Source organism: Rhinolophus hipposideros, assembly GCF_964194185.1.
Source record: "Rhinolophus hipposideros genome assembly, chromosome: 20".
In the NCBI taxonomy this organism is placed as follows: domain Eukaryota; kingdom Metazoa; phylum Chordata; class Mammalia; order Chiroptera; family Rhinolophidae; genus Rhinolophus; species Rhinolophus hipposideros.
In genome coordinates, this window is record NC_138066.1 from 14,222,874 (window position 1) to 14,243,154 (window position 20,281).

Below are 20,281 nucleotides of genomic sequence, written 5' to 3' on the forward strand. Positions count from 1 at the left end.
ATTATTAAAGAGACTTCATATTTCTTTACGGAAGAAATAGGCTTTTCTTACTAGTGTCAAGCATATCATTATAAGGAGAGATACTAAAATTGTTAATGCGGTGTTTTTTTTAGTTATCATTCCTGTATTACAAATTACTCAAAAATCTAGCAGCTTTAAACAATAAACATTTATTATCTGATAGTTTCAGTGGGTCAGGAATTTGAGCATGGCCTAGCTGGGTGGTACTGGGTCAGTCTTTCATAAGGTTGCCATCGTTTGAAGAATTGACTGGGGGTAAAGATGTGCTTTCCAGATAGCTCCCCTATGTGCCTATTGGCAGGAAGCCTTACTTTATTGCCATGGGAATCTCTTCTCAGGGGTACTTTACCGTCCTTTGCAGCATGGCAGCTGGCTTCTCCTAGAGCAAGTAATTCAAGAGATAGGACAAGGAGGAAGCCATGTTGCTTCTTATGACCTCCCCACCGAAGTTACGCCCTGTCACATTCATCACATTCTATCCTATAAAGCAGTCAGTGAGTGCAGCCTGTACTTAAAGACAGGGACATTAAACCCCACTTTTTGAGGGGACTAGTGTCAAAGAATTTAGACATATTTGAAAACTACCACAGTGTTAATACTAGTTAACAATTCTATTTTTTCTCCTAGTGGTAAAAGTACCACAGAAGACACTACTGATGGATGCTCTTAAAGAAGAATCTGAGATAATCTATGACTTTTGCATGTGCAACCCTCCCTTTTTTGCCAATCAGTTGGAAGCCAAGGTAAAATATCTTCTGCTTTAAAGTAAATTAAAGAATATTTACTTAATTTCACATTGTTTGCAAAAATAAGAGCAAGAACAGCTTTTATATTGGAGGCTGTATGAGTTAGGATGCTTTTGGTATCAAGCACCTGAAAACCCAATTCAGATTGACTTAACCAGAAAGTTTATTGGCTTACATATCTGAGAAATCCAGTAGTAGTGTGGACTTCAGGAACAATTTGATCAAGGAGTTCATAGTAGTTCAAAGCTGAGGCTTTTTGTTTTCTTTTTCAGGTTTCTCTTGGCTCTGACCTGGCACTTGTGCTGGTTTACTTGTGCCAGAGTAATATTTGGGGAAGGGGAGAGGGTGAGGAGAGCGTTCTTTACTTCCTCAAACCATTAAACATTTGGGTTTCCTCTGATTGGACCAACTTAGGTCACAGTCCACTTCTGCATTGGGCTTATTGGCTTAGGGAGGAAGGTCACTGTTTTTACTGCCATCTATCATTTGATAGTAAATGAATGTCCGATTTAGTCTTTCCAACTTCAAATGAAAAATATATTTGCTTATAAATATGGAAAGAGACATACATTGGATAAAAACAATGAACCTATTAAAAAACTCATTAAAATAAAATATTGATTTAACCCAGGTTTTCCTTTATGTAGGTAATTCCCTATTAATAGAAAGTGAATAATATTAATCAGAGGGAAATGGGGGTGTGTGTACCATGTTTCCCCGAAAATAAGACCTAGCTGGACCATCAGCTCTAATGCGTCTGTTGGAGCAAAAATTATTATAAGACCCGGTATTATATCACATCACATCAATCACCACAACACAACACATAACAATACCAGGTCTTATATTAATTTTTGCTCCAAAAGACGCATTAGAGCTGATGGTCCGGCTAGGTCTTATTTTCGGGGAAACACAGTATGCTTAAAGCTTTGAAAGAATAAATTGTTTTTAGAATCCTTCAGATACCTTAAATGTATCATTTACATATCTCATAACAAAATTAATTCCAGATGGATTAAATTTTTTTGAGGGGGGTGGAGAGAGTGGGACAGAAATTTATTAGTAATACCAATATTCTAGATTGGAACATAAAGTGAAGCAGGATTTAAGAAATCTAAATTTTAGCCTTCAATGCAGATCAATTGTAAGAACTAAAACAGTCACATCCTGGAGTGGTTTTTTTTCTTTTCTTTTTTGCAATGTTGAGATACAACACAAAAATACACATGCCATAAGTATAAACTGGATTTTCCAAAGTGAACACTCCTGTGGAGCCAGCATCCAGATGAAGAAATACAACATTACTAGCATTAGAACTAAATATCTTTTTATAACAGCTTTATTGAGATATAATTCACATACCATACAATTCATCCACTTGAAAGGTGGAATTCTTTTTAGTATATTCACAGAGTTGTGCAGCCACCACCACAGTTTTAGAACATTTTCCTCACCTGCCCGCCTCCCCAAGAAAAAACAGCCCATACCCACATACCTATGAACAGTTACTCTTAGTTTCTCTATAGTCCCGTTAGTCCTAGGGAACCACGAATCTACTTTCTGCTTCTATGGGTTTGCCTGTTTTGGACATTTCATATAAATGGAACCCTATAATACATGGTCTTTTGTGACTGACTTGTTTCACTAACTATAATGTATTTTCAAGGTTCATCCATATTGTACCATCTTCTCAGTACTTCGTTTCTTCTTATTTCCAAATAATTTTCCATTATGTGGAAATAGTTACATTTTACTTATCCATTTATTAGTTGATGGACATTTGGGTTGTTTTCACTTTTTAGCTATTATGAAGATGTTGCTGTTAGGATTCAAGTGTTTGGACCTGTTCTCACTTCTTTTAATATATACCTACGAGTGGAGTTACTGGGTCACATGATAACTCAGTGTTTAGTTAAGGGACTGCCAGACTGTTTTCCAAAGTGGCTATACCATTTTTCCTTCCTCCACCAACAGTGTACTCATATGAAGGTTCCAGTTTCTCCACATCCTTGTCAACACCTGTTATTACCTGTCGTCTTGATTATAGCCATCCTAGTGTGTAGGAAGTGGTATCTCTCTGTAGGTTTGATATGCATTTCTCTGATGGCTAATGATGTGAAAATCTTTTCATGTGCTTTTGGCCATTTGCATATCTTCTTTGGAGAAATGCCTATGCAGATCCTTTGCCCATTTAAAAATTGGGTTATTTTTCTTTTTATCGTTGTAAGATTTTTTTGTGTATTCTAGAAACAAGTCCCTTATTAGATGTATTATTTGCAAACATTTTCTCTCATTCTCTGGGTTGTATTTTCATTTCTTGATGGTATCCTTTGCAGCTCAAACGTTTTTAATTTTGAGGCAGTCTAATTTATCTATTTGTTCTTTTGTTGCGTATGCTTTTGGTGTCATATTTAGGAAACTATTGTCTAATCTAAGGACATGAGGATTTACTCCTATGTTTTCTTCTAAGAGTTTTATAGTTTTAGCTTTTATATTTAGATCTTGATCCATTTGAGTTATTTTTTTCATATGATGTGAGCTAAGACTGGATTAAATATTTAAATTTAAAAAGTAAAACCATGAAAATACTAGAAGAAAACATAAGTAAATAATTATATAAATCTTTGGGTGGAATATTTTCTGTGCATGATACCAAGACAAAACATAAAGAAAAAGTTTCAGAATTGGCTACTATAAAAAGGTAACATTTTTGTATGTTTTATCACAAAGAAACTTGGAAGGTAAAAGACTCTGGGAAGGCAGTTGTTTAAAATGTAACATTGCAATGATTATATGATTTTTAAATCCTAAATCTAGCATTATGTCTAAGCATTCTTATTTAGAACTAAGCTATAGTGGAAGACTTGGTCTTCAGGTGTAAAAATTTTTCACCAGGGTTTTTTGTTGTTGTTCAGGGAGTAAATTCTCGAAATCCTCGAAGACCTCCACCTAGTTCTGTCAATACAGGTGGTATCACAGAGATCATGGCAGAAGGAGGTGAATTAGAGTTTGTTAAAAGGATCATCCATGACAGTTTACAACTTAAAAAAAGATTAAGGTAAGTTGCTTATTACAGTATGGGAGTATTTTCCCTCTATGTGATTCTAAAAGAAACCATGTCACTTAGAGTAAATGTCATCACGGTGGTCTAAAGAATAAACCTATAAAAACTGAAAAGGTAGCAGATCCTACAGTCTGCAAAGACCCTGTTTCTGAGGATGCTCTCATGCCTTTAATTTATTTGTATTTCCTGTAATCATCTATACTACATGGAAAGAAAGGAGGAAAATACCACATGATCGTATTGCTTTCCTTTTGGTACTGTGATGGAACAATACTGATTCAAATATGGCTTTTGATTAGAAAACAGATGGGTTCAGATCTGTCCCATGAACCAGAATAAATTTGTTGCCTAGTCCTTGAAGCAATTTATGTTCTTGGAATCGGTATCCCAAACAGTGACAGATGTGAGGACATTGAGCTGTCAAGAACTTAATGAAGGGAAACTGAGATCACTAACCAGTGCCAGAGGAGAGTTAAGTCTGTTCTTTTTTAAAAGCTAATTATTTTGGACAACACACCTGTCATTAAGCAGCATAAGGTACTCAAAAAGAGCTATTTGTCTTGCTTGACTTCTCACCCTGCCAAGTGTTGTTGAAATGATGGATAATGCAGTAGTTCAAACTAAAAGGGCTTTCAACTGTATGATTTAGCTTTGGGACATCAAGAAGATTTTTAAAAATTGTGCTAAAATACACATAACGAAATGTACCATCTTAACCATTTTTAAAGTGTACTGTTCAGTAATGTTAAGTACATTCACATTGTTGTGCAGCTAATCTCCAGAATTGTTTCTCCTTGGAAAAGTAAAATTCTGTATCCATTAAACAACATCCTGTTCCCCTTTCCCCCCAACTCCTGGCAACCACCATTGTACTTTTTGTCTCAAATAATCGGACTATTGTAGGTACCGTATGTAAGTGGAATCATAATCGTTTTTGTCCTTTTGTGACTGGCTTCTTTCACTTAGCATCATCTCCTCAGTGTTCATCTACGTTATGGCGTGTGTCCGAACCATCGTATGTGTATACCACATTTTGTTTATCCCATTCATCTGTTGATAGACACTTGGGTGGCTTCCACCTTTTGGCTATTGTGGATAATGTTGCTACAAACACAGGTGTGCAAATATCTCCTAAGACCCTGCTTTCAATTCTTTTGGACATATTTCCAGAAGTGGCATTGCTGAGTAGGAAAGACTCTTTTTTTCTTTTGGATTTATAGGTGTTTAAAGCTGCTGCTTTTAGAAAAAGGTCAGTTCTGAAATCAATAAATATTCTGATTTGTTAAGTGTGAATTTATTTAAATATTTGTGGAAAGCAACTGGATTGTTGGATGGTCTGTCTTAGAAAATTTACACATCGTTGAAGCCAAAAGATTAATAAATTTTTGCTTTAAATTTATTCCTTCAAAGATACATTAAGGTATGAAGAAGAATGAGACTTAAATTATAGTGAGCACTGAGAAGAATCTGAGTAAGTAAAATGAACTTAAAAAAGGTAGCAGGGCCTGAAACTCATGAAAAGAGGTAACCAGGGCCATGTGACCATTTCAGTATCTGTCAGCTTTTGAGGGGACTGAAGCTAAACCAGGAAAATGGGGAAGATCGTTTTCAGGAGGCCTTTAATCAGTACATTTCTATTATTTCCAAAGTCCCATTTGAACTACAAAAATATGTTTTAAAGGAACACTATTCTGAGGGAGAGAAATTGATCAATATGTCCCAAGTCTGCCTGTACCTGGCTCTGTGGCAGCCCCCAAACTGAATGGAAGGTATACGTTTGCTAGGAAGGATAAATTGCTAAAGCCTGTCTTATTTCTTGAGAGTTGACTATTTTGAGGTTGGTGTCACCTTACCTACCCAGTTGTGATGTATTTAAACACAGGCTTCAGTAGTCTTGTCTGCTGTGTTAGGACTCAGGCAAGTTGAGAGGGACGATAAAAGGAAAGGAAGAAATGAAGTGATTTTTATTGAAACTAAAATAGAGCTTGTTTTTTGAAAGAGTATTACTTGTAAACATTGTTTACAATTTCGCACCTTACCGTGACAACTTTCATTTGTACATATTACCTGTTCACGTCCTCCTGCATATTTGTATAGTTGACATAATATTTATTCCACTGTGTAATTCTCAAATTTTAGCATGCTTTGGAAACTGCATATTTTGAAGCTCCAAAAAATAATGGATTAAAAACAAGTATTTTAATCCATCTGCTTCTTATCCCTCTAGACTTTTTTCTTGTTCCTGAAGAAGTGCAGCAGCTAAGCAAAATTTGTAACATTATAGGGGAAAAAATAAGTGCAGTTTGTTAGACTGGTTTCAGTGATGGCACTCAGATGCCTCACCTGTAGCAACTGCAGTTTTGTATCTTAAGGAATTTTGCAGCCGGGAGGTCTTGGCAGGGTAAGTTATACAGACTCTTAGTCGTGCAGATTAGAGACTTGGGACCCCGATCTCCTGGTTCTGGTCCAGTGCTCTTTCCACCACCCCGTGCAGCCTCTGCAGCCCAGCCTGCAATTGGACTGCTCATTGGACAACGTGTTTTTTTTAACTTGAGCTGTAATTGACATATAACATTATTAAACAGCCATTCTATCATTGATGAAAATTTGCAAGTGCTTGTCATCCTTGCCTTTCACTTTTTGTGCCTGTGACTTGAGCTTACGTAATTTTCATTTTTAGAGACTCATACCCCTAACCTTCTAAATAAATTAGCAGACTTTATCAAACTCCCCATGGCCTGGATTCCACTCTTGTCAGTGGTTAATATGTCTATAACTGATGCCCTTTATGGCAGTGATTTTACGATTTTTCCGGGTACCAGAGATGTGTATCTGACAGAGTTCCAACTCAATAGTGGTTTCATCCAGTCTCCCTTTTTATGCGTTTTCCTTTCCATTCCCTATCCCCTGCCAGATGGTGGATACTTCTTAGATTGAGGTGTAATCCACGTATTTGGTGATGGACAAATAAATGTAATAATCTGGGCTTTTTTAAAATGTGATTCTTTGACTTAAATTTTGTTTAAAATTTGGTAAATCTCATTGGTAAAATGGAATAACAATGTCTACCTCATAGGGTAGTCATAGAATTAAATGAATGTGTATTTGATATAATTAATAGTAATAATGAATATTAAATAGGATCATCTTAACTCTTGACTGTTTTAGGGAATCCAGTAGATTTAAATGCTAAGGTCCATGGTTTTAAAAGGAAATGTTACAGGTACTTTGTTATTTCACGTTAATGTAGAGCTTCCCCTCCCTTCCCGTTTCTTTTTCTTTTTTTTTTTTTTTTAACTAGGTCTAGTTATGGGGTGCTAGAAGTAATAGTTGCAGGGAACAATTGTAGATTTCATAACTGAGCTTTTAGTTAATTCTCCAGCTGAAAGACTGTCCAGTTCTGCTGTGAATTTGACTTGCCTTTATAAAAGGGTAAACCACTTTCATTTTCCTGGTCTATAAGGGTAGATTAATACCTTTTACAGTATTAAATGTCAGAAGAACGTAGGTGCCAGCTCAAGCCGTGTATAGGGTAGTATTAGTTCGTAATGGATAATGACAGTAATGGATTATAACTCACTGAATAAAATAAGCAAGTGAAGTACGTAAGTGGGATAGAGGAGATGCTCTTTGTTACAGTAGAATGCCAAGTAATAAATGTAGCAGGAATAATGAAGTTAGAAAAAAAAAATCACCATTTTGCACTCATTATAGTAATAATTGATTTGTGGAAGAATCAACAAAGAGAAGCAGGACATTTGCAACGTTTCAAAGTATTATATCTCCCCACAGATGACATATAATTACAAAGAGAAATATGGTAACTTTACAGTGGAGAAACCTGGGGGGTACCACTTGGACCAGGTGATCACCACCTGATCCGAGGCTCCTAGAAGTTCTCGACAGCAGCGCTCTGCTCTTCATGCCCAGAATGATAACCCGAATCTAACTAGGAGGAAACTTCAGACAAACCAACTTGAAGGACTTTGTAAGGCAATCCTTCAAAAATATTACGGTCATGAAAGAAAAAAAAGACCTAAGAACTGTTCCAGATTGAGAGACTAAAGAGATTTGACATGTAAATGAAATGTATGATCCTAGATTGGATCTTGCATCAGGAAACAATTGTTATGAAAGACATTATTGGGATAATTGGTGAAATTTGAATATGGACTGTATTCCAGATAATAGTATTGTATGGGTGTTAAATTTTCTCAATTTGATAACTCTTCTGTGGTTATGAAAGAGAAATGCCCTTGTTTTTAAAACATACGTGGCAAAATATTTAGAGTGAAAGGGACACGGTGATGTCTGTAACTAACTCTCAAATGGTTTAGAAAAAAGCCACAAAGACATAGAACAAACAAATGGAGCAATCGATGAATCGGGGTGAGGTGTATACCACAATCATTTGTACTAATCTTGCAACTCCTGTATGCTTGAAATTATTTAAGAATACGTTTTCTTGAAACCTGCTGTTTTAGAGAAATTGCTAAATGCTGTAATGACTAGAGTGCTGCTTTCATCATTAAAATAGTATAATGGGTTCAAAGTCTCTTGGGTAACTAGATCTTCCTTTTGTTAATTTTTTTTCTACTTGGATTTTGTTTAGTTGTCACAAGATCCTGTTGAGAGTAACTAAAATCTATTGGGTAGGCTTTTTGTTTTAAGTGAAGTTAACAAAGAATTTTTAATACACCCAGTTACTTCTGCTTTTTGTCTAAGAAATATAACTTGCAGAAAACAGTAAATATATTGATGAGATTAAATCTTAAAAGATGTGCTTTATAGCAACGGTTTAAAGAAATATGAACATCAAGTACCAATGACATATTTAACTATTAGAAGCCTTGCTTATCTAAATATTTGCTTTCCTTTATCTCCTGAGGAAATTTATAGTATCTTTCTTTTGTCTCTGTTCTGGGCCATTTCTTGGTTTCTGGTGATGTGATCTAATCTGTTCAGGAACGCTAATTTTAAAGGAGAGGTTTTAATTAACCGATTTTATACTGTTACTACGTGAGCACCAATTGGTCTTAATTTCTTTTTCTTCATCTTGTTCCTAGCATACCAAAGGCTTTTAATTCCTGGATCCTCCTTTTATGTACTGTCTTTTTAAGGGGAGCATATTATTTTTCTTCCAAACATTTTAAAACCACCAAATGAAATTGATTATGCTCTAAGTAAATTTACCCAGGTTTGTTTAAAGTAGATTAGGTAGAACAATTATTTCTTTGTATTTTCAAAGGAAAACGGGATTGACTAAACAGAAATAGGGGCAGTCACATGTTGAACCTACAAAGAAAACAAAATATTGGTTAATGCACACTATTTCCAAAACAATGTAATAGTATTAGTCATACTTGTACAATTACTACTTTATTTAATGTGTTAGGTTGAACCATATGAAGTTGCCAATCGTCAACAGTTTTCAACTGAGAAAAATGGCAATTTTATATAGTTTTAACTTAATACATGTCTTTAGATGCTCCTAAAGTCACCTAGAATTTTAGTCACTTTAAAATTGACCTTCATAGTAGCTATTTTGTATGTAAACAAATAAATATTGAATACATATCTCCTCAATCTCAAATTTCTCTTAAAAAATAATGTGCAATTAGGTGGATATCAAATGACTTAGGAGTGGCTGTCTGATGCTTGTTGAAAAACACAGGATACAGAGTATGTATTGCTGGTGTAACTAAGCTATGTTACAAACAAAAAAGAAATGTGCAAAACATTGATTAACTGTTCTTTTTATTTGAAAGTATATGGTACATCACATTTAGAAATTTATATATTAAATCAGTTTTATTGAGGTATAACTTGCATCCAGTAAAATTCTCCAATTGGAAGTACACAGTTTGATGAGTTTTGACAAATGTGTACATGGCTACAACCACAATCAAGAGGTAGGACATTTCCACCACTCTAAAAAGTTCCTTAGTGCCCCTTTGCAGTCTGTCCATAACCTATCCCATCCTCCAGTGACCACTGATGATTCTGTCAAATAGTTTGCCTGTTCTAGACTTTCATATAAATGGAATCATGCAGAATGTATTAGGTTCATGCGAAAGTGTGGTTTTTGCAATTTTTAACCTTTTTTTAAAAAAAGATTTTATTGGGGAAGGGGAACAGGACTTTATTGGGGAACAGTGAGTACTTCCAGGACTTTTTTCCAAGTCAAGTTGTTGTCCTTTTCAGTCTTAGTTGTAGAGGGCGCAGCTCAGCTCCAGGTCTAGTTGTCATTGCCATTGCTGGTTGCAGGGGGCACACATACCACCCTTGCGGAAGTCGAACAGGCAACCTCGTGGTTGATAGGATGAGCTCCAACCAATCGAACCATCTGGGAGCTCAACTGCAGCTTAGCTCAAGGTGCGATGTTCAATCTTAGTTGCAGAGGGCGGAGCCCACCATCCCTTGTGGGAATCGAGGAATCGAACTGGCAACCTTGTGGTTGAGAGCCCACTGGCCCATGTGGGAATCGAACTGGCAGCCTTCAGATAGGAGCACAGAGCTCCAACTGCTTGAGCCACAGGGCCAGCCTGCAATTTTTAACCTTTTAAACCGCAATTACTTTTGCACCCATCTAATAGATTTTTGTGTTTGTCTTTGTGTTGTAAATATTTTCAATTTTCTGTGTATTATGATGTTGTGAGACTTTGAAAATCTTTCTGGATGGAGCGATACTGCCCCTCCTTGTACTAGCCAGTTCTTAGAGATTGCAAAAGACCCAGCCTGAACATATCTTTGATATTCTAACTAAAGAAATGGAACTAAAGAAGTGGTACATATATACAATGGAATATTACTCAGCTACAGAAAAGAACCATGTTGCCATTTGCCACAACATGGGTGGACCTAAAGGGAATTATGCTAAGTGAAATAAGTATTGGTCTGTTTCTAATGATTGATTTTTTTTTTATCCTGGTTGTGAGTCATTTTCCTGCTTCTTTTAATGTCTGGTAATGTCTTATTGGATGATAGACATCGTTGGTAATATGTTTTGAGGTGCTGTGTTTCACTGTATCCCTTTAAAAGAGTGTTGGCCTTTGTTCTGATGCTTTCTTAACTTACTTGTGATCAGTTTTTGAGTCTTGCTTTTAAGCTTCATTAGGGTACATATAGAATAGCCTCTAGCCCTATTACAAAACAGTATCCTTTCCTGAACTCTTACTATGTAGATACCCCTTTTGTTAACAAGGGCCTTCTGCTCTCACTAGCAGAACCACTGACTAGTCCTGTCTCTGTCTGAACTCCAGGAGTTATAGAGCTTACTACTTTCTGGAAGTGAGTTCTCTCCCTAGCCTCCACGGAGTTCCACCCCACATGTGCAGACCATTGTTCTGCAACATATTCCAGGGAACCCCGCTGCAGATGCCCAGAATTCTCTCTCTATGCAGCTCCGTGTATTTTGCTATTCAAAGCCTTACTGCCTTGACCTCTCTGAGTTCCAATATCTATCTCATCAATTCAGCCCAAGATTATTGGGCTCCGTTTGAGTTTTCTTTCCCTGTGTTGCAGCTTGGAAATTTCCTTCAGCAATAAGCTCTGGCAGTTGTAGGACTCATTTTTTTCTCTCTCTCTCTCTGACATAGGTCTTCACTGCAGTTGGTCAATGTCTGGAAAACAATTGTTTCATATATTTTGTCCAGTTTCCTATTTTTTTTATGGTGGAAGGGTAATTCCCATAGTAATTAAGCCTTCATAGGCTAAAGAGAAATGCTGTATAAATTTCATATTTCACAGACTTTTTAGATTAATCAGAAGAAATAAATTCTGTCCCTTTATCATTTAACTAGTTCACTCCATCTTCTGTACACTCCTTTTTTTGGATTCGTATAGAGGATGCCAAAAAAAAAAATGTATACACATTTTAAGAAAGGAAAAAGCTGTATTAAAATTGTAATACTCAATACATACTGATAACAAAATATGAAAAAAAGTCACATTTGACTTCTGCAGTTACAAGCATTGCTCAAAGTGGTTACCATCAGCATAATTTTAATAATAAATTTTTCCTTTCTTAAAATTTGTATACCTTTTTTTGGCACCCTATGTATTGACTATAGAAGAAATTGATTTCATGTTCTGTTGAAACTCTAATGTAATATATATCCTTAAATTATTTGCAGGTGAGGGCATCTCAAAATACAGGTTCACGCTAGATTTTATAATTTCCCTTAATATGGTGAGAACAGTATTTATGCAGTACATGGTGTTGTTTTTTTCAATTGAGGTATGAGTGACACACAGCATTATATTAGTTTTAGGTATACTTATTTTTATTGTTACTTATTAACTGATTTCTGCTCTAAGAATAAGTGGCCTATATTCTGAGCATCAAACGTGCGACTTCTCTCTTTGTCACCCTCTTTCCAAGTTCATAACAATCCTGAATCATTGGAGAGATTTAGCTGTTTTTGTTGTTTTAAGTTGCTTTGGGCTTGCTTTTATTTGCTAGATTTATTTTTTGTTTAAGTACATTATATATACAATTTTAGTTATTGTCACTTGTAACTTAACTCAGTATTTGTTTGCTGCTGTTCTCATTTTGTTCACTTAAGTAATGCTTAATTTAAAAATGTATTCACGTAAACAGTATTTTACTTGTCTGATTTTTTTCCCCCTAGGTGGTATAGCTGTATGCTGGGAAAGAAATGCAGCCTTGCTCCTCTGAAGGAAGAACTTCGCATACAAGGGGTAAGCCTTTGTCATTATTGTTCTTGTGTATCTACTTTTGATGGTAGTTGGCATATAGAATTTTCCTTTATACCTTAAAACTCTAAGTGGGTTTTTGTTTTATTTTAGCTTGTTTGGTTTTTAATTTTAGGGCTAAAAGGGCCTTTTTACAAATTATTAAAATAAGGCCTTTTTTGACAATTACTTAAAGAAAAGGTGAGAAAACAGGATAAGTAGAATATCAGGGCCGGCCCGGTGGCTCAGGCGGTTAGAGCTCCATGCTCCTAACTCTGAAGGCTGCCGGTTCGATTCCCACATGGGCCAGTGGGCTCTCAACCACAAGGCTGCCGGGTCAATTTAAGTCCCGCAAGGGATGGTGGGCTCCGCCCCCTGCAACTAAGATTGAACACGGCACCTTGAGCTGAGCTCCCTAATGGCTCGGTTGGAGCGCATCCTCTCAACCACAAGGTTGCCAGTTCGATTCCTTGACTCCCGCAAGTGATGGTGGGCTGCGCCCCCTGCAATTAGCAACGGCAACAGGACCTGGAGCTGCACTGCACCCTCCACAACTAAGACTGAAAGGACAACAACTTGAAGCTGAACAACACCCTACACAACTAAGACTGAAAGGACAACAACTTGACTTGGAAAAATATATACATACATATTTAAAACAAGAAATAACACTAATTCATCACAACTCTTTCAGAAAACCGAGGAAAAACACTTCCAACTCATTCTGTGAGACCAGTATTACCTTGATATATATATATATATATATATATATATATATATATATATATATATATATATATATATATATATATATATATATATATAAAAAGAGAGAGAATATCAGAGAGAACCCAGAAATCAAAAAACCTGGTGTTTACCTACCACTGACACCCACCTGACTCCTTTATAATTGCAGAAACTCAAGGCTACATAAGTTCCGGGTCACGAGTCTAGTTATCTAATAGCAGCTAGAACCAGAATGATCCTTCATCCAGTGTGCTTCCCACTATGGTGCAATCAGCCCCTTCTGTTTGAAAAGCAGGTGATGAATAAATACTCCCCTCTGACTCCCCTCCTTGTTTATGGTGTTTTGGCTTCAATAAGCATGAGCAGGATGACTTTTCAGAGAAGAGATCAGATATGGGGTCAGCGGTAGAAACCAAGTTTCTGATTTCTGGTTATTCTCTGACACCTTTACTCATTCTATTTTCCCTACCACTCCTTTTCTTTGTTAAAATTGTGACAATTACAAAGTAGTTGCATTTTCTTTCCCAAAATCTGATGGACGAAAGGGAGACTACATAGCTGTGTCTAGCTAGCCTTTGGTAAAGGCTCTCTTTCTTTTAAAAAAAACAAAAACAGAAAACCATTTGAATCATTTTGCCAATGATTCTCTGAAGAGTTGTGTTTTAGGTGTTTAATATATTTGCACTTCCAAGCCAGAACTGTAAATTCTCTGAAATGTTTTATGGGAAGGGAAAAAAGCACAACTTTGTTGCAAGATAATTTATTCATTATTAGGCAGCTGTGCATAACTGTTGTTGGATATTAGTGTTTGTTAACTGATTAAAAGAAAGAGCAACACCAATAATATAACATGAGGCAGCAGCCAGAAACATTGGTAGAATGACCTCAATTTGATGAGATGCTGTGTTTGTTGGTTTCAGGTTCCTAAAGTCACCTACACTGAATTCTGTCAAGGTCGGACAATGAGATGGGCCTTAGCTTGGAGTTTTTATGATGATGTAACAGTACCAGTAAGTAGAGACCTTGCTCTGCGTCTCCAAATGCCAGCGCATGGTGGGTTTAGTAGGTCATAAGTACACCAAGTTCGTACTGTCCTTTTTCCCTGAAGTTTGTCCCACCGGCTTATGTCAGAATCAAAGTGGTTGTAAAGACACAGTACTGGAAGGCTGATTTTGGTGACCATAGGGTCTTTCCTGTGGGTTGCTGCAATGTGGTGATTCTTGCTTAGCAAACACAAATGAATTGGAAGTGCATCTCTTAGGAATTGCAAATTCAGATAATGTAACTTACAGAAACACCTTGTGGGTATAATTATCCTGTTGGACATTCCTCAAGAATTGAACTGGAAGTCTGTTTATTTCCCTTTTCTACTGTTGCTTTCCTAGAGTACCTGTCTCCTAGGGTTCCTGGGTGACTATAGAAATGGCTATTTTGGGTTGCAGGCTTTTGATGTGTAACACTTAGAACCCTTCACTAGAATGATCCCTATTTTGGCTTTCAGATTAGCTGTATTGATCAGTTTTGAAGTGGGATGATAGGTCATTGTCCTATTCTCTCTACTTTGTGCTTGAGCTTGAACATTTTCTGTAATAGAACGTTTCAAAAAATGATTTATTCCACAAACTTCTCGCCCCCTCTGCTGCTGTATGTAAAGGGAAAATGCTTATGAACTGGTGAGACTGAATAAATTGTCTGGGCTGTACCTAGAGGTTGCGATAGGATAGCCTCCATTTGTACGCGCAAGAGTGATTCACTTATTGTTGCCTGGAGCGGGATTCCCGCCTTAAGTTTCTGCGGCATTGCTTGGCCTGTGCTCCTGCCCATGGGATTTTTTTTTCTTTTCTTTTTTTTACAAAACAATTTTTTTATTAGTGTCAGATGTCCCCATGGGATTGATGGAGGCCTAGTACCTGGCCCTTCAGATTTCTGATCCCCTGTCCGTCTGGTTGGCTTCTTCTTGGTGCTCCTCTCCCAAGGTCGGGGCCACTCGTGGTCTACACAGTCATCTCACACGTTGCTGTGTGTGATGAGCCTCTCTCCCTCCTCTCATAGGGCAGAGGAGTAGAGACCTGCGCAGAAGTACAACGGGACAATTTGCAGATAATTCTGAGTGCATGAGCCCAAATTTGAAACTGAGCCTTCCCTTGCTGTGCTCTGCAGCTAGTTATGCTGCTGGGTTGAAGTAGGTTTCCCAGTCAAGTTCCCAGTCAGAGCCTAGACCCACCTCTGTACAATGAGTGCTGTGGGCTAGCTAACGGTTAGAGTGTGAAATGTTCACTGGTTAAAAAAGATGTTTCTGCTTTTTGAACCTCCGTCCTGTTTCTGTCATCTTCTAGAATACCAGGGCTTTCACACCACATAGTTAAAATCATCAGTAATGCCCTAGGTTATTCTTTGCAGACACTTAACAACTGCAGGAAAGTGGTCTCCAAGTGGTATCTGTTTCACCCACTTCCCACATCTGTTGGCACTGCAGGTGGAAGAGCTGGTACTGAGCGCTGGCACTCTCCAGGCCATCTCAGAGGCCAGAGTCACTCTTGCTCTCTTGGGTTCGTAGCTATTTAAGTTCAAAGTTTCGAAAGGCACTATGTTTCTATGTTTGCAAAAGCAGCTTATTTTGAAAAGGAACCCTCTAAGCTTCCTCCCTCCCTCCCTGTCTTTCAGGCCCTTCTTGAGCCCTGTTCATAGTTTCCACCATCAAAGAATGCGCTTTGCTAAGGGCCTCAGGTTTCTCCCATGCCAGCGTACTCATTCCTCCCCTCCACTACCCCAACCCAAAGCTGTTATAATGCATTCCCAAGTGTTCCATTAGGTGCACTTAAACTGCTACAGGGAAAAGGGCAATTTCTGATTTGTGGTAACCCAGCAACAGTTTCTTAGCACTGGTGCCCTTCACCAGCAACTGCTTTCCCAGGGGTAGTCCCAGGGCACTCACGAGGCTTGTAGTGGGCTGTCCTTTTGGTGCTCCTTCCCTCTACCGTGCTTTTTGCAGGGGTGACTATCACCTGACTTTCCCCCTCTTGCTCCTCAGGGGGTAGGGAGGGAAGAGGATGCTGCTTTAGTGAGGAGTGGAAGCCAAGAACTAGAGCTAGTTAAGCAGAAATATTGACCTACTTTCCCACCCCACCCCCACTCCCGCCTTTTTAGGGTAAATGTGCAAGTTACTATGGCAACTTCTGTTTTCACTTATCTCAGGCCTACTGACTCCTTTCTGTTGGTGCTGAATCTGAAAAATTCCAATTCACTGCTGATTCAAGTACCTACATTACGCCCGTTGCTCTTGTCTGATTTATTTTAGCAGCAAAAAGACGAGTCCTAATGTTGATAGAATTTTTGTACATCATTTTTTTGTACAGTCAACAATCATTTTTGACTGTTGATGGATGTAAGGAAGCATCTTGTAAGGACTATTCTTTACAGAATTTTTAACAAGCCCCTTAGAATGCCTCTTTGTCCCAGCTTCGCCAGTAGTTAGTTGCTCTGGGCGTTATTTTAGCTTTGCTTTGCTTTCAGAGGTTTGACGCTCGTTAAAACAAAAAGGAAAAGTAATATGGATCTAATAAGTTGTGCACTCTAGGTATGAGCATTGCCCAGGAACTCTGGTTTTAAAAACTTTATCCCCTGCGTTCAAAAAAGAAAAAGAAAAAGAAAACTCTTCCCTTGCATTCAAGACATTTATTTCCTGGGACTTTCTTGCCTAGGGAGTAATAACTAGCACGCCTTTTGGAGAGCAGGTGGAGGGAAGGGGTCAAATTAACTAGATAGCCTTGTCAGTTTCAGAGTTGGGGTCTCCTGACAGTGCTCTCCTTACTACTCCATAGGTTTCCAGGTAGATTAGGGATGCCTCAGGGGTACCCCAGGGGATGACAGTTGGGGGAGGACATCAGGTTGATACTTCAGGCCTCACTCTCATTTCAGTCAGAGATGATCTGCTTTTAGCAGTATTACGTATTGGTTTTATTTGTTGAGAGGCGTCGCTGTTAAAAAATGGTTTGAAGACCAGTACTATACTAGTCTATTCTACATTATACAGTGAAACAGATGTGATGATTAGGCAGCTGAGCTCTTGAGCAAACCCAAAGCTAAGGACCCTATTATTTACTTTTGTTATGAAGTATGATCTTCATTGAGATAATACCAAAGAAATAAGACATGATTTTTCTGTCCCTTACCATGATTCGTTTTCGGAGAGAAAAAAAACCCACATGAAGCACTGATGCAAAATTGTGTATGAGTAAGTACTGAAATGAATGGTAGGGACAAGAACAGTTGGGAGTTAAGGAGTTCAGAAAAGGCAGCGGTTACGACTGAGCTCATCAGAAACGACCTCATGGAGGAGGAATTGTCCATGTCTGCCTTATGGCTGGTGCTCAGTAACTGTTTGCTGAATGTGAAAAGGAATGACACAGGTCTTGTACTAAGGCGCAACATTGCGAGCAGGACATTCATAGATTTAGTAGATTTGAAGCACTGGATATAATCTTTGTTGTTATTTGAATGCTTCATGCACATTATGTCACCTTATCTAAACCTGACAACAGTCAGGTGAATGAGATGCTATTAGCCCCACCGTCTAGATGAGTAAACTGGAGAGGCTCTGAACAGTCAGGTTGGAACCCAGATCAGTCTGAGTCATGGCCTGCACTCTTAATCACGCTATACTGTGCTTTTCAAAGTGCTGCCTTTTGCTCCAGCCTGACCAGGTAAGAACCTACACTGTAAGCCCTCATCATCTTGCTTACAGGCCATCCCCAGCAGCCTCTCTTCTCTTGTACGAGTCACGTGGGTTCATCCTGAGCTCACCATTCTGCTCAGAAACTCCCGAGTGGCTACCTACTGCCAATGGGCTTGTCATTTGGCTCTTCCTTGGGCCTTCTAAATCTGTCCTTGATTTGCCCTTCCATCCTATTCCGTTTTCCCTACTATACTGTCTTCTACCATATGAGCCTCCACAGACTTCTCATGATGCCAGAATTGTAGCTGACCTTGTGCAGCCTTTGCTCATAGGCCTTTCACGATTAAATGTACTTAACACATTGTCTGGTATGTAAATGCTCAATAAAATATATTGTATTATCATTTCCCACCGTTTCTTCTCACCCACCCATGTATTTGATGCTCCGATAATGTTAAGCAACTGCTCTCTGAAAATCCTTTTTGTACATAAAGACAATATCCAAATACCGTGTTTCCCCGAAAATAAGACCTAGTCAGACAGTCAGCTGTAATGCATCTTTTGGAGCAAAAATTAATATAAGACCTGATCTTTTTTTAATATAATATAAGACTGGATAATATAATATAACATAATATAATAAAGATTGCGTAATACCGGGTCTTACATTAATTTTTGCTCCAAAAGACACATTAGAGCTGTTTGTCTGGCTATGTCTTATTTTAGGGGAAACATGGTAGTCAATAGGAGATTGACTTTCTTACCAGGAGATTCCTTTCTTACCATCAGACTCCTCATCTATCAAGTTAGTTTACCTACCACCTCCTGGGAAGCTTGCCCTGACTTCCTAAACTGATATTAAGATCCTTCTGTGTTCACTATAGTACTTTGTTCATATTCCTATTACTGTATCTTTTATGTGGCACCAACCTGACATAGTGTCTGGTCCTCAAATAATAATTGTTAAGTGAAAGAAAATGAAGTAATAAATGACGTGGTACAGTGATTCTCAGACTTTTCCATTGAAGTACCAGCTATCACAGAAAAGTTACAAATCCCTCAGCATCAAGGTGACAACAAAATTCCAAAAAAAGTAATCTATGCTCATGTACTCTCCTCTTTTCTCTTTAAAATCCATTTGAATTTTGTATTCTCTTCCATAATGTATATGTTTGTTTACATTTTTTTAATTAAATAATTTTACTAATTGACACTCTAAGAAGACATCCTATATTTATCAATTAGTTCCATTGCTGTTTCTACAAAGTATGACAATGTTTATTTTATAAATCATAAAAAAGGTTAAGTTCAGTATTTCTATTTTTCATTTACTTTTACCTTTCCATTCCCAAAATGCAGCACACAGAATTAAATACAATGTTAGATTAGTAGGAGTAGGTCTTGCATGTATTCTATTACTGTTTATCAAAACATTTTATTTTGGTCAGCTTATAATTATTTTTCATTCCTAAAGGAATTCTCTTTTGAAGTTTGGAATTTTGTTAAAATTGCTTTCAAAGCCCACATAGTAGCATTTTTGGAATGTTATCGAAGATGGAATACCTTTGTGCTTTAAAAGTGGGTTTGGTTTTTTCCTTTCAATAGTTGGAAGATATTTCTTACAACTATTACATGGCTTCTTAAAGTATTGTACTAGATGATTCCCCCAAGGTAAATACTTTAAGCAGGTGGCCTTCCCTTGAATTTGAACATTGGTTTATTTAAATGTTTATTTAAAAACCAACCTTGCTGATTTATGTTTACACCATAGACATCTTGATTTATCCATTAATTTGGAAGTTCCCTGACGGTAGGAATCATACATTCATTCATTTATTCTACACATTTTTTAAGCAGTATGCAATAGTTGGCACTTAATATTTATTGAACCAGTACACCCTTTTTCTACCTTTCTTCCTTCGTTAGAGAAGAGGGGATTAAGTTTGAGGCACTATTTTTTTTTTAAGTTTTGGGTTTTTTTGTTCGTTTTTAATGTTTCCTTATGGTAAACATTTTAGAAAATATGGACAATGTTTTTAAGAAAGAAAAGAAAAATGACCATAAATCCCACCACCCAGAGATAAGCACTCTTTAACAGTTTTGAGTATATGCCTCACAAACTCAAAAGAAAGAGTAGTGTTTTTTTTTAAATTAAATTTTAATTTCTGCCTAAGTGATCCATACAGAAAGTTACACATCAAATAGTACAAAAGAATTTATGGACCAGCCCGGTTGGAGGGCCATGCTCCTAATGCCGAGGTCACCTGTTCGAATCCCACATGGGCCAGTAACTGGTGACCAATTGCCTCGGGGGGCGGAGGGGGAGGCAAG

The 20,281-nt window shown here is 37.6% G+C and overlaps 1 protein-coding gene across 5 annotated transcripts in view; it reads left to right on the top strand.

Moving 5' to 3' along the window:
- The window catches only part of METTL16 (methyltransferase 16, RNA N6-adenosine), a 71,338-nt gene that overhangs the window by 33,213 nt on the left and 17,844 nt on the right, over positions 1–20,281 (top strand). For 4 of the 5 annotated variants that reach the window (XM_081028805.1, XM_081028808.1, XM_081028806.1 and 1 more), the window contains 4 exons: positions 649–764; positions 3,683–3,825; positions 12,465–12,534; positions 14,196–14,285. In XM_081028805.1, the coding sequence (XP_080884931.1) occupies positions 649–764; positions 3,683–3,825; positions 12,465–12,534; positions 14,196–14,285 (419 nt within the window). The remainder of the gene's footprint in view (positions 1–648; positions 765–3,682; positions 3,826–12,464; positions 12,535–14,195; positions 14,286–20,281) is intronic. The other variant, XM_081028807.1, reaches the window with a different exon arrangement.